At 41.2% G+C, this 14,986-nt stretch overlaps 1 protein-coding gene across 1 annotated transcript in view; it reads left to right on the forward strand.

The window, feature by feature from the left end:
• LOC106651209 (putative leucine-rich repeat-containing protein DDB_G0290503) overlaps positions 1 to 14,986 on the forward strand; it is a 165,879-nt gene that overhangs the window by 58,315 nt on the left and 92,578 nt on the right. Inside the window, exon 5 of the mRNA XM_023460113.1 lies at positions 13,623 to 13,713. Coding sequence (XP_023315881.1) covers positions 13,623 to 13,713 — 91 coding nt within the window. The remainder of the gene's footprint in view (positions 1 to 13,622; positions 13,714 to 14,986) is intronic.

Consider the following 14,986-nt stretch of genomic DNA (forward strand, 5'->3'; position numbering starts at 1 on the left):
TTTTTTTTTTCTACTCCACCCCATTTGGTCACTCACGGGTATCCGCCGTTAGGCATTGCTTCGGTGAGGCCGGGGTTAGTTGAGCATTTCTGCTACTTCTGTTAGTCGTTGTTTTTCCATACATCCCCCATCCGTCGCATAGTGATATGCGACGATTAGGGGTTCAGGGACTAATCTTCTTTCTGCTTGGTGAACCTCCGATCCTGCACGATGCCATCGACGATTGTCGTATCCCCTTTTTCAGAGCCGTCTACTGCGTGGTCACACATTGCTGGCATCTCCTCCTGAGTTGGACATTTTCTTTAGAACTCGCTGTGTGACGACCACGTACGTGGTCGCACAAACGCTCGTCTGCTGCGCGGTCAGCTGAGCGCGCCGCTGTAGGCCCCACGTATGTACTCGCGTTGCCAGGCAACGCGCGGCCCCCACCGTCGGCGCCCTATATAAGCAGGTAATGCTCAGCGGTGAGGCAGATTCGGCTCTAGCCAAAGCGAGCGACGCATCGTGAGCACACGAGGTGAGAAGCTCGATTCTTGATACGTGAGCACACGCATCAAGTAGTGTACGTGAGCACACGTAACACAACCATACCTTCCCGTGCGTGAGCACACGCACTCTCTCCGACTCTCGTGGGCACACGTGAGCATCCCCGACCCGATCCCCGTACCGTTCCTCCGTTCCTCACCGACCGACCCGGGGCTGTTTATATGTGACACTTGATCCGATAGATAGATACTTATACGAACCGACACTCACTTTCCAGGTACCGACTGTCCGGTCTTATCCGACCAACGAGTAATCCAACGCACCTGTGTCCGCTTTGCCTGTCACCTAATTGCTTGGCTATCATTGATTAATCTTTGCTTAATTGTTAATATTGAATAATCATTTGTTGCTTTTCTTATTTCTTTGCAATCAAAGTTAATATTTTCCTTTGCTTTCTGCTCTTTCTAACTAAAGTCAAATCCTTTTGTTTGCTTAATTGATTTGTTATATTTGTAAATAATTAATCGTTAGTTTATTAATAAAACAACAAATACTTCTTACCGAACTTTACGACTTATCATTATAAGCCCCCACCTGATCCCACCGTTACAGCTGTCTAGTGCCATCTTGTGAGTGTGGTTCTCGCTTCTGCCGCCGATGGCAAGTGCCCAATTTGCTCTGTCGGCTACATCTTGTGACTGTGGTTCTCGCTTCCGGCGCAACGGTGTGAGTCTCCGTGAGTTTTTAGATACTCCTCCTTTTCTGTTGTCGCCGATGGCATCGTGCCCATGTGTGTGTGTGTGTGTGGGTGTGTTTTTTTTTCCACTCCACCCCATTCGGACACTCACTGGGGGTCTATCGCGGCAAGCTCACGTATAGCCGACGCGTGAGTTGCGCCCGCGAGATGTATGAGCTAACCCATAATAATTTAATGTAACATCGTAAACATCTCACGGGCGCAACTCACGCGTCGGCTATACGTGAGCTTGCCGCGATAGACCCCCTGGTAACCGCATCTCTCGATTGTCGTATCCCAATTCCAGCGGCCTCGGTACCCACTACCGAAATTTGAAATAAATCGAAAATATTTATCAAAATTAATTTGTAAATTTCAAAGCAAATTAAGTTAATTATCACGCTACGTGTTTAAATGAACTAGATTAAAAAGAACATTTAAGAAATTTGAGTAATGTCTATGGACAGCCATCAGAAATAAAACTTCAAACATGTCACAATGTAATTGTCAAGTAAGTAAATCCAAAAAAGTACATTATAACTTTTAACATTATAACTTTTTAGTTAACTTTACTTAACTACCATAACGTTGAAAATAACAGAATTTCCGCTAAACATTAATGACACATAAGCGTCGAAACAAATGAATAATGAAACGTTATTTGTTACATCTCTGTCATCGTTTGACAGAGTTACTCATTATTATCAATTAAACATTATATTAATTTATGTTAAACAAATTCAAACCAAAGTTGTTCAATACATCAAATTTATGTTCAACTTTACAATTGTTCATTGTTGCACACGTATATTTTGTGTGAGTACAGTCAATTTTAAAATATAAATTGCTAACGATTAATATCAACTCATATCTGAATTATACAATTAATTATTAAATATTATATAAAAAGTTAATATTAATAATTGTTAACTAACTAAGTATTTTCTTAAGAAACATTGTTACGAAGTATAGGAATATTATTATTAACAATCATTTTGTATTTAACTATGTACCATGAGGTATCGTTAGAAAGGCAATTTTCCCTACAATCCTAATTTCCAACTCCCTTATTTTTACTAACTACAGTTTTCCAGCCTCTTCTATTTAAACATTTAAATTCTCCAATACCTCCTACTTTGTCCATCCCACTCCAGCCAGGCCCGCCGATCGTATAAATACGGGGGCCTGGAGAGTATCGAGAGCATTCCCTTCCCAGCAGCATTCGCTCACCGAGCTCTTGCTCACGCAATCTCTACCAGGCCTTGAGCAAGCAAAGATCTTTGTTCGGCCTGAGACTGACACTTCTCGTTCGATCTCCGAACAGATCACACCGTGGCTATCGCCTCTAACTTGAGTTAGCTACTTCCGTTCTGGTTGGACCTGTACCTACTTACCTACCTACCTACCTACCGACCAACGCACCTCTTTTATTATATTATTTACTTTCAATGAACTTTGAGGGACGGCTGACCCCGGGGTAGGGAAAGCAGCAAATCACCTGCTGTCGAATAAATTTGTTATAGGACCACCTTACCTGGTCAATTACCTCCAGAGGGGATATTGGGCCCGTCGTCAGTACGAGCTTGCTGTAGACTTGCTGACTCACCGTTGAACTCTGGCAACTTCTGCTGGAATCCGCGAAAAGTAACGTCGTTAAATAAAAAAAAGGCTATGTTGTCAATTAAATGCTGTACTTTATTTAATTCAAGGCCCACTTGGCCGGAAACTCACTTCAAATTGCCCAACGGGCGATGATTTACAATAGGACGCGACGAGGCACAAGTTCGACCTAACTTTACTTCCGACTTTGCCCACCAGGGGCTTGCGTGACGCTCGCGTCGGTCGTATCTCGTGATACGAGCCTAATCGGTCGAGTCAATATGGCCACTGCGCTCGCGATCTATGTGACGATGCCGAGTGCACGTGTACCGAAGCGACGTGGCACTCGCACGTTGATCTCGACGATGCACTTCGTACTTTGCCGCGGACGATCCGCCCTGATGCTACCGGCCTGGATGTCGAGGTACACACGCACACCAATACTCTGCTTGCTGCGTATCGCCGCTGTGAAACTCGTCAGCCAAATTCGAACACACACAATCACACGCCCGCGACCCGGCAGTCACGTCGACCAATACCTCTTAAAATAATCTTAAAAATAACCCCAAATCTTCGGCGCCTCGACGTTGGATCACTCCGTTTCTCAGCTAATTCGCCCCTCGTCCGGGCGTTGATGAGCACGTGCGGCGGCTGTATACGCTCTTCTGCCCACGTCTGGGAGGCGATGTCCAATTGTTTATGCACGTGTGCATGCACTTGCACAGGCCCAACTGGGCGAATTCACACGGGTGCACTGGCTTGCACAGGCGCGGCTGGGCGAACTTACTTTACCGGCGAACTTTTTCACGAGCACACGATACGCCCTTCTGGGCGACAGCACACAGGTTCACGTCGGCCTTCTATCTGCCGTCTTCTCCGAGTACAAACCGGAACTTGATTGGCAAGTCGCTGTTCGCAATAACCTCGAAAACTTACTTTTTCTACGGTGCGAAATCTCACGTGTCAACTTGCTGCGTACTCGAGCTATTCTGCCGCGATTTATTGCGCGTCGGCACGTCTGCTCACGCGCGGCTGTCTGTCTCTCTCGCACGCATACGCTGTCGCAGGTGCCGAAGCGTCGTTGCTTGCTGCTGCCGTTGCTGCTGCTGCTGCTGCTGCTGTTGTCGACCTGCAAATGTACCTGTAGATCTCCGCGCCGTCGACGGTGGAGTACTCCATCACCCTGTCGCTGAAGTAGCTGGCGATGATTCGTCGGAGATAAGGTGGAACTTCCTCCTTTTCTAGGGCGCTAAGGATGTGATTCCAGCGCGCCGAGTTGAAAGCGTTTTTAACTTCTAGTGTGACGATGACGCAGTATTTCTTCGTACCTCTGTGATATCCCTTGCCACTGATGGCTCTCATAGCTGTGCTTAGAACCTTCTGTATGACGTCAATGGTGGATATTCCCTTACGGAAGCCAAACTGAGAGTCTGATAGTCCAGTAGGACCCTCAGTAAAAGCTTCTGGAAGATGCAATGATCTTTTCTAAGAGCTTGCCCGCGGTGTCCAGCATGCAGAGCGGACGGTTCGACGAGGGCTCGAAGGCAGGTTTGCTTCGATTTAGCATCATGATAAGCCTTTGACGCTTTCAGGGCACCGTAAAACATCCTTCCCTGAGGCATGCCGTAAAAACACGGCGAAAAACGTCCATACACGCACTTACTGCCGCTTTTAGGACAAGGTTTAGGACATCGTCAGACCCTGGAGCTGCTTGATCACGCACCCTCCAGCACGCTCCACGAAGTCCCCTAAACACCATTAGATACTCGTCCCATTGGACAGCTTCCAGAAATCGCTAAGGTACTTGAGCGCATCGTTCATGGCCAGCTTTTCTGCTACCTTACATCCAACGGCATCCTGGATGCGCATCAATTTGGTTTTCGGCCGGAGCACTCCACTCGAACGGCAATTCTTGACCTCACGCAGTCAATTAGACAGGCGATTGATAAGCGAAAAGTTTCGATGATTGTGTCGTTTGAATTTTCAAAGGATTTTGATGATATTCCTCACTCACTCCTCATCAAGAAGCACCTACCATGAACTGGTTCGCCAGTTACTTGGCCAGACGCTCACAAGCAATCTGCCTGGTGGATGGATCGCACTCATCGTTTGCGACCACAATAGCAGGTGTCCCGTAAAGTAGTGTACTAAGGCTGTAACGGTTCCCGTGACCGCTGCGATATTCACAGGGTAATCCTAGGCGATGCGCGTCCTCGCGCTGATCGCTGGCTGGCTCAGTTATTCGGTGCGACAATTCGCACCGACCGCGGCGGCGTCGTGGTCCAACCTAGGATGAAAATAACGGGAAGGTTTTGCCGAAATAATAATTCGCGAATTAATATGGTAAAATAATAGAGTATTTATTGAATGGACTTTCAAATACGAACGCAGCAGCGCAATTGCGGACACACTCACTCGATCACACTGAGACGCGATTGCACACGCAGGGGAGGTCGAGTACTCGAGAGGTACTTACAGTAGGTGAATGCCGTCAATGGCCGCTCGCTGTAATCGCAGCTGGCTTGACCCTCTCGCTCGTGTGGGCTGCTGCTGGTTTGCACAGTTCGCGAAGTCGCAATAACAGAAAAATTACGTGATTCTAATTCACAATCCAATTCGTCGGAGATACTTCTCGCGAATACACCGATTCGTCCTCGATCGACCCGCGTCGAATATACGCCCGCGCAAGTCGTGCGAATCTCGCGTCACGCACTTGCCGCGTCCAGTCGTAATTATTATCTCGCGACACGGTCGAATTCGGAGCAACGCGCACGATGCTTACTCATCCACGATCACCGAGTATCTCTCCGTCTCTACGCGCTTCACGCGCTCGCAAGACGCTCTGATTGGTCACGTGACCAATTAGCCGGCCCTTGCTCCGTAAGGAAGAAGGAGACAGGCGATTCCGCGTGCGATGACACGCGGACTCTCTCTCGCACGCACACACTTACACACACGCGCGTCGCTGCAGCTGCTGCGTTACATACATTTTCGTGTCTATGTCCCATCACAGTGGGACTGCGTGCTGAAGAGGGGAGAGGCCTGTGACAGCGTAACACGACTGTCACAAGGCCTTTACTATTTTTGGTATTTATAAATGACCTCTCTACTCGGCTGTCCTCATCTCGGCACATGATTTATGCTGGTAACACGCAAATTCTTTGCTGCGACTTCCCTGCTAACGCATTGAAGGACTCCACACCTCCATTGTTTTTTCAGGGTGCGCAGTTGCATACGAGGCATGAGCTGACCACTCTCGGTCTAAAAGCTACCATTTCTGTCTTGGGGGCCTGAAGTCAGTCGAGTCTGTACTTCAGTGCACTACACTCTGTATTCATTAAGATATTACAGACATGCACTGTCGAGACCTCTTCGTAAGCGACTGATTGAATCAATGATTTTCGCGACTTTTGACTACGGCTCATCAGTCTTCTACGACCTGAAAAAGGAACAGTCCCTCCAACTGCACAGACTTTGTGTATGGAACGATTCTGCACAGAGCTCACGTCATCCCGTATCGTTTGGCATTGGGTCAGATTTCGGCACAAAGGTAGCGTGACTATAACATCATGGTCCTGGCCATCAAAATAATATCACGTCCGTGACCTAAGCCTCTGTCCAGCCTGTTCACGTTTCGAGCGAATCGCTTCCTACATAGTGCAGCATGCAGGCAACCTTCACGTGAGCTCACTTATAAAGCTGCTCGTACTCAAGCTCTGCACAACTGATTTGCTTATACATCTACGAGAATGATAAACAATTTACGGTAGAAGACCCTCGACATACACAACGAACATTTAAAAGAATAATTCGAGTTCATTTATTCCATCTGGATGTGCAGGACTGTACGAAACGGTGTTCAAATGAAAATCTAGAGTACTAACCTCTACCCCTCAGAAACCGTCTACCTTCCATATAAGAAACTTTACCAGGGACAAAATGGAGTAAAACAGACGACGCAAGAAAATGCCAATTTAAAACTGTTTAGTCGTAACGTCTGTATTTTCTATTATCTATTTTCTACTCAAATGTATATAAGTTTATAACTTTGTCAAAATAATAATTTTTTAAATTTTCGTGCGCACGTATGTCACCGATCTTGACGCGCTTTTGGTAGGTTATAGAACATGATAAATCAGTGCCAAAACCAAAATTTTGGACCCGTCCCCCCTCCTACCCCCCTCCTCTCCTATGAACGTCCATTTCCATGAAAATTCATATACAGCGTTAGAATGCAATAACCTTTTCAAAAAACCTTTTTATTTCATTACAAAAAGTAACCTCAAATTTTTTCAGAGATGTGAACGCACCTTTCGAAGCCAAAAATCCGTTTTTTGACGAAAATAATTTGTTTAGGACGCTACGGAACCTCGAAAAATATAGACGAATTTTTTTCTTGTTTTTTTGATCATAATATATAACTTCAAATTTTTTCAGATTTTTTAATTGAAGGCGATAACTTTTAGAGCTGAAAAATGCTATTTTTAACAAAAGAGGTTTCTAGAACCCGATGGTTCCGGTGAAAAAATTTTAAAATATATTTTTGAATTCCTTGTAAAATTTTAATAAATTTTGACCGTTCCAAGTTTCCGATTGAAGTCTCTTAGCTCAATCTAGAGCATCACAAATATTAATGCAAAATTCTGAAAAGGTTTCTAAAGACATTAAGGAATTATAAAACTATTTTGATGCTCTAGATTGAGTTGGGAGGCTTCAATCGAAAACTTGAAAAGGTCAAAATTAATTAAAATTTGACAAGGAATTCAAAAAAAATATTTACAAATTTTTTTTCAGGAACCATTGGATTCTAGGAACCTTTTTTTTTAAAATAGCATTTTCGGTTCTAAAAGCTATCGCCTTTAATGAAAAATTCTGAAAAAAGTAAAGGTTATGCATTTAAAAAAAAAAAAAAAAAATAAAAGAAAATAATTTTTTCAGATTTTTCAAGGCTCCGTATCGTCCTAAAAAAATTATTTTCGTCAAAAAAGGTGTTTTTCGCGTTCACATCTCTGAAAAATTTGAAAAAATTTGAGATTACTTTTCTTAATTAAATAAAAAAGTGAATAAATTTTCGGAAAGCTTATTGCCTTCTAACGCTGTATATGAATTTTGAAAATTTTCCATAATTTATTCTGAAGGCCTGAAGCACTCAAAAAATCTGAAAAATTCAAAGTTGTTTAAATTACTGGAAAGTATTTTTGTGAATTTTTTCAGATTTTTTAATGGCTTCAGGCCTTCAGAAAAAATATAGATAGAAAATGGACATTCATAGGGAAGGAGGGGGGGCAGGAGGGGGGTCCAAAATTTTGGTTTTTGCACTTTTTTATCATGTACTATAATATACCAAAAGCTCGTCAAGATCGGTGACATACATGCGGACGAAAATTTAAAAAAGTATTATTTTAACCCATATACGTCAAAATGTGACAATTTTTAGAAAATTAGTATTTTATTAACACCAAATGCCATATTTAAGCTCTTGGAAGAGAAACAAACTTTTTTTTCAAATTCTGCTCCGCTTAAGTGGATGAGGTTACTTTACTGCAGATTTTGAGACCCCATAGATCAATATTGATGAAGAGCTCACGTCAAAATCGCGTGGCTTTCAGAGCTTGGGTAGAAGTTTTTTTTGGTCAATCAGGTGTCTAATGAACATATTTTACTATCACAAAAAAAAATTCCACTATTTCGATTTATATAGCTATTTTTTGAATTTAAGCGTTTAACACAGGTCAGTCCCCTTAATCAAAATTCATATTTTTGTAATTATGTGTTGTTACTACGACCACAATCACCGACGTAAGTAAACTCTGCTTTTCTTGCTTCTGTACGAAGCGGGAGCGCTACAAAATCTCCGCTGACAAAATCTCCGGCGACACAATCTCCACGACAAAATCTCCGGCAACACAATCTCCGCGACTAAATCTCCGGGACATAATCTCCACCGAATTTGATTTCATATTTTTCTACTTATTAGACTTGTTAATAAAAGTATAAAGGTACTTCTGTACACATAATATCTATCCTTATTTGTTTTGCTTCCTTTTACTCGGGCTTTTGGTCTGTGTATAAGTGTGGTTGGGATGCATGATAGTGTGTTTTTTCGTGCGTGTTTTTTCCCGGGAGATTTTGTCCCGGAGATTTCGTTTTGCGGAGATTTTGTCCCCGGAGATATTGTCGTGGAGATTTTTTCGGGCGGAGATCTTGTCGGTAACCCGTACCAAGCAGTGTATATTGCGATGTGCAACTACAGCGCCTCTGAATTCGGCCTGCAGCGAGTAGAGGTCAAAAATATTTTGTATACGGGACCTACCCATCCTTACCACGTCTCATGAGAAAGGTTCAGGCCTATCACCGAGTTGAGCCCAATGCTGGTGAGCCTGTCACTCGTGATGTCCTCTCATGAACCCCTCCACGTCAGAGTCTTCTCCGAGTTGGTTAATGTGTATTAAATTCTTCGTGCAAATCTTTGCGAGAGATCCTGGTTTGACATAAGAATTGCATGTAATATCCTTTAATAAGGTACAGCAATTTGCTTTGTATTTCGGATTTCCAAATTTATAGCATCGATTATTGGAATCTGCATAATTTTTCTTCGTAGTTGAATACTGATTATATTACATTTTGTTTCTTTCCTTTTGTCCATACATCAAATTTATGGAGTTATGAATGTTATCATGTTTTAAATGAAGGATTTTTTTCTTATAATTTGAAAGAGCCCAGGCCTCTTGCCTGCTGAATTTGAGAGTATCGTCTAAGGCGCGGGTTCGATCCCCATCACAGAGAACTGTCTTTTGTGACTTTTTCGCCTGGTGCAAAACACACACACACACACACACACACACACACACACACACACACACATACATACAGGACAGCCTCCGTTGGTCTAGTGGGTAGAGGCGTTGGGCCACCTATCTGCTAAACCAACGCTGTGCTGAGGGAGCGGGTTCGATCCCCACTGAGGGAAATTTCATTCGTGATTTTTCGCTCGGTGAGGTCGAGCCCGAGCCCGAAGTGGTTCGGATTCCACCATAAACTGTAGGTCCACGGCTGTAGGCAGCCTCCTGGAGGGTGGTGAAATATCCTCCAATCGCCCTGTGGCCCAAGTTGAAAAGAATTCCCGCAAGATGGAGCCCGAAAGCCAGAACTCCTAGTGCTGATGTTGGACAACGGAGTGCATCATTCAGGAGGAAAAGCGCCAACACAAGGAAGAGCACCGACCCCTCGGCTCCAACATCGTATCCCGGGCGATGGAGCCCGATATCAGAACTTCTAGTGCTGGCGCTGACCGACGGAGTTTCCACTCATCATGGAGGAAAGCCAGAAAAAGCGAGAGGTGCTCGCAAAGAGGCGGAAAAGCGGGACGGTGTCGTGGTGAGACCCGGACCTCTATCACAAGGACGGCTACTAGTCTAGCTTCCGGCGAGTTCTGACGAACGTACCAGGAGGAAAAAACATCAGCACAAGGGAGAGCACCGACAAAGACGGCTCCGGAAGGCGGGAATGACGCTGGATGAGGGCTCCGCGGGGCGAGCGGGGGATCACCAACGAGTTGACACGGTTCCTGAACCCCTGATCACCGCACCCTGGCGTGCGGTGGATGGGGGATGTAGGGAAATGACCAAATACATCGATGCAGCAGCACTGCTAAAGGGCACCCACCGAAGTAATATCTAACGATGGTTCCGGTGGGAATCATGCCAGAGTTCGGAAGGGCCACTGGTGCAAGGGTTTACTCTGCCCACGTCCTCTCCATAAAAAAAAAAAACACATACATACAGACATGTTTCAGCAATTCGGTCTAGTTTAAGAATATATATGTAAAAATACTCTACGATTATTAGTTATGAAAGTCAAAAATCGGTCCGTCACAAAGTTTCCTCTATGAGGAAGCAAAAGGACCATCTGCCAGTATTCTGAAAATCTAATAAAACTGTTTTAAGGACTCAGCAAAATTTTAACAAGTGATTGAATCTATCATTTATTCCAGAAGTCAAGACCTAATCGGCAATAGAAAATTTATCTTTTAATGTTTTATATTTGTTAGATTATTGCAAGAGTCATGCTGTTTATCTTGACACTGACATGACGCTGTTTATTTTGCCCACCCGAACGAAGATTTATTTCGATCTCCAAATACGACGTCCCTTATTCAGCCGATGTATCAGTAGGTGATTGCAATTTTAAAGTCATATTATCTAGAAAAAGTCTCTTTTCCATAAGAAGTTGGTCTTCGTATACGCAGTTTCTTTGTATACGGTACTTTTTTTTAACTGAACCCCCGCGTATAAGGAGGGATGACTGTTCATCAGGGTGTCCGTTATTTTCCAACTTTTTTATATTGCTTCTCCCCTCCATCTAGATGTCTTCTATATAATTTGAAAATGAGAAAGCTGGTAAATAAAGTTTGAGGAAATAATTTTAAGGTTACCCCAAGCAGCTTAAAGCTTGCATGTTGTTTCTTAAAATCACTTTGATTTTCACATGAGAACTTGTACTGGAGCAGCGAGTAGGATTGAGAAATAAAGAGACACTTTGTTTATTATATATGAAAGTAAAATATAATATATTGATAGTAAGTAAAATAGGTATAGGTAATTAACATACGAAGTGATGTGCGCTCTGCGCAGTGTCTAGCAAAAATCAGCGTGTTCGCGTGCGAGCACTCGTCGGCGGGCTACGCAGCCCCACTCCTGTGCGGTGATAAGGAGATGTACAGTTTGCATCCATATACACACATGTAAATCAGAAGGATCGCACTTACATGTACATAGATTTTTTAACACATGTATTTTAAATCGGCAAAACTTAAAAATTTGATTCTTAGCGTTAATAATGATGAGAAAATTTGATAAAATTTACAAATCCATGTATCTTATGCATTTTTGACAGTAAATCGATTGGTGACCTTCAATTTGACCTTAAACATAACCTTCAAGCTACAGCGAATAAAATATTGTGAAAAATCGTTTTTTTCATTATTACCCTCATTTTTTATTGCGGACTCGAAAAGGGTGAACGAATTGAAGTCTGAATATGTCTTTTGTTTTTTTTTCAAGGACATTTTAAAGGCGCTACAGAAACAAATGAAACCCTATTTTTCAATTCTTTTCTTAATAAAAGTTTTATCTATACCTGCAGCGCCTTTAAAACACCGTTGAAAGAAAAAACAAAAGACGTATTCGGATTTGAAATTTCAGCTCTTTTCGAATTTGCAATAAAAAATGGAAGTCACTGTAAAAAAAAATAATTTTTGGTTCACTGTAGCTAAATTTTACTTCCGGTTCTCGATTGGAGTAAAGGGATGAATGAATCCACACTACTCGACGTTATGTTATACACTCTATATTTGGCAGAGGCCTATTATTAATGAGTTTAATAAGAATAAGATACAGATAAAGGATTAAAATATAAGGATGTAAACGATGCACTATCTCTTGCCCTCTGCCGCCAATTTCGCCGTCCTTCTTCGCCGCCCATAGTGTCCCTTTCAATCCTGGAAGCTCGGGTGCACCGCATTCAAATCGGATTATTCCAAACGATGAAAGTTTATGTTCAAGGTCAAATTCAAGATCAGCAATCGACTCACCGTCAAAAAATACATAATATACATAGGTTTGTGCATTTTTTAAAAATTTTTTATCGTTTTTATCACTAAAAATCAAATTTCTAAGTTTTACCTGTTCAAAATGCATGTAAGCTTCAAGCCGCTTGGAGGCCAGCTTTAAAATCATTTTTTCGAACTTTATAAACCGGGTTTCTCATTTTCTGATCATATAGAAGACATCTAGGAGCCGGGAGCAGCAATACAAAATGGTCGAGAAATGACGGATACCCTACTGAACGTAGAATTGACGTTTCATATGGTCCATCTGTTATTAGGTTATTTTGTATCACCAACTTTTATAATGCAAATGGTTTTTTAAAGCGTTTTTTTCTTCAAATAAACTGTAAGTGGATGTATTAAACTCTGCTACTTATTGTTTTTCAAGACCAGGTGTAAAAAAAAGTTACCAACAAACACGAGGAAATATACAATTTAATTATTCTTGTTTATTCTAATGTAATAATTTGTCGTTTATTCTTTTTATGACCCATTAGTGATTTCTGTAGGGATATGAAAATCTATTTGGAAATTAATGTTGTTCAGTGCCACATATCATAAATCAACTTCAAGTAGGAACTGACGTAGTTTCCCAAATAAGAGTGTGTCCAGGAAACTCATATAGAAATTTATATGGGAACCAAATGGCTTTCTTGATAGTTACACATGTAGGTGACTTTGAACATTTTTTCGATTTTCAGGATCATTCAAACAGTTATAAACCTTTGTCGGCTGAAAGCCCGAAAGACATTGTCATTTCTCAGGGTCACTCATCCATTTTAGAAATGCTAGTTTCTGTCAACTATGACTGACTAAAAGTTTAAATTGATCACAGCTCTCAGCAAAAATAAAATAGTCTTGCTGAAGGCCAGCCAAAGCAATAACTCACAATATTATATGTAATCTTACTTTCTCTTGTTACATGGTATATAGCTCCAGCTACTATAGCTCATTAACTTATTCTATGTATTATACTATAGCGCATTTTTCATTGCTCAAATCTTCATATCATTTTATACGCTTTTTACAACAGCTCTTTCGTTTCTCTTTCCTACATGTTAATGCATTCGTTGGCGATGATCCGCTGTGATGAATTCTAGTTCAGTTGTAACAATTTTCATTGTAGCTGTTACAATACCCATTAAGTAATCATCAGTAATTCAAGAAATTATTATACCTTATTTGTTTTTTCAGACATCCAGGAGAAATAACATTTTACAGTAATATAGACAGTATGCCGGATATTCGACCTCGACGAAAGTCTGTTCCATTAGTCTCAGAATTGGTAAGTTATGGCTTCTTTCTATAATCAAAGTACTCTGATATGGATTTCCGTTCAACCAATGAAGCACTATATTTTAATCGTACTAAAATTACATATGTCCTTACTTTTTTTCGACATTGCTCAACATTTTTTTGATCTAATTGACCAATAGCGTAGTTACAGACAGTTCGAGTCGAGGCAGTGTTTCTAACTTTGCGCGTGCAACTTTAGTGTTTACCATCATCGGCCTTTAAGAACGATTCGGAATCACTATGTAGACAACTACAGTCTAAGCTTTCTGCTGCGCACACGAAAAGCTGTACATAGTGCAAGAGTCTTTCTCACTCCCAATAAATCATATTACAATTTGTAACTTTCAGCTTTGTTCTGAAATGACTGTATTGCTTCTAATTGTTTAAACAATAAATTGATTAATGATTAAAATTTAATTATAAATTTAGTTGCATTTTAATGATCATATTGATAATATCTTTAAGAATAATTCCTCCAATGTTTGGGTGTTTGATAAAGTAAATTTAAATTAATTCGATAACTTTTAGAGTTTAAGATTCGTTATTAAATTTTAATTATTAATAAACTTATTGTTTAAATAATTAAAGGCGTCACAGATTAGATCTGATATCAGATCTGATGTAAGTTCTGATGTCAATTATCGTATGCAAATTCTGATATAAGATCTGGCATAAGATCTGATGTGCATTCACCAGAACTTATAAAAGATATGATATACTAATTTAACCTGGGATCTTGCAGTGCACAAAAAGTGCAGCGCTTAGTAATCTTTAACCAAAACTGTGTTGATGTCAACTTTCCAGTTCAACGACCGAATGAGAATGACACTGTGGCATTTTTATTTTATCGATTAGTCACTTGCAGTCCTATTGCGAACAGTTACAATCAATAATATTTGTACTTTTTTTAATCGTGCACACACGCTAAAAAGTAAAATGCCAGTGGATTCTACGACCCAAACCCTATTTTTCTACAAAAAGTCGGTCAGTTGGGGATAGGTCTATTCGATTACATAGGATTATACAGAAAATCTTTGCATTTGTAAACATTTTTTTACAAATTTTTTTTTAAGTCATTACGGAGTCTTGTATACTCAAAAGACCTTATCGAAAATTTGATTTGATTTGAACAGTTTATTTATCAAGGTTAAAAGACCGAATGGCAATCAGCAATAAATTACAATAAGTACAGGTAACAAAAAATTAAGCAAATATTGAGCCAAATGATACAAAAAGTAAGCAACAATTAGGCGAGAATAGCA

This window comes from Trichogramma pretiosum, unplaced genomic scaffold, assembly GCF_000599845.2.
Source record: "Trichogramma pretiosum strain Unisexual culture from Peru unplaced genomic scaffold, Tpre_2.0 scaffold138, whole genome shotgun sequence".
NCBI classification, from domain to species: domain Eukaryota; kingdom Metazoa; phylum Arthropoda; class Insecta; order Hymenoptera; family Trichogrammatidae; genus Trichogramma; species Trichogramma pretiosum.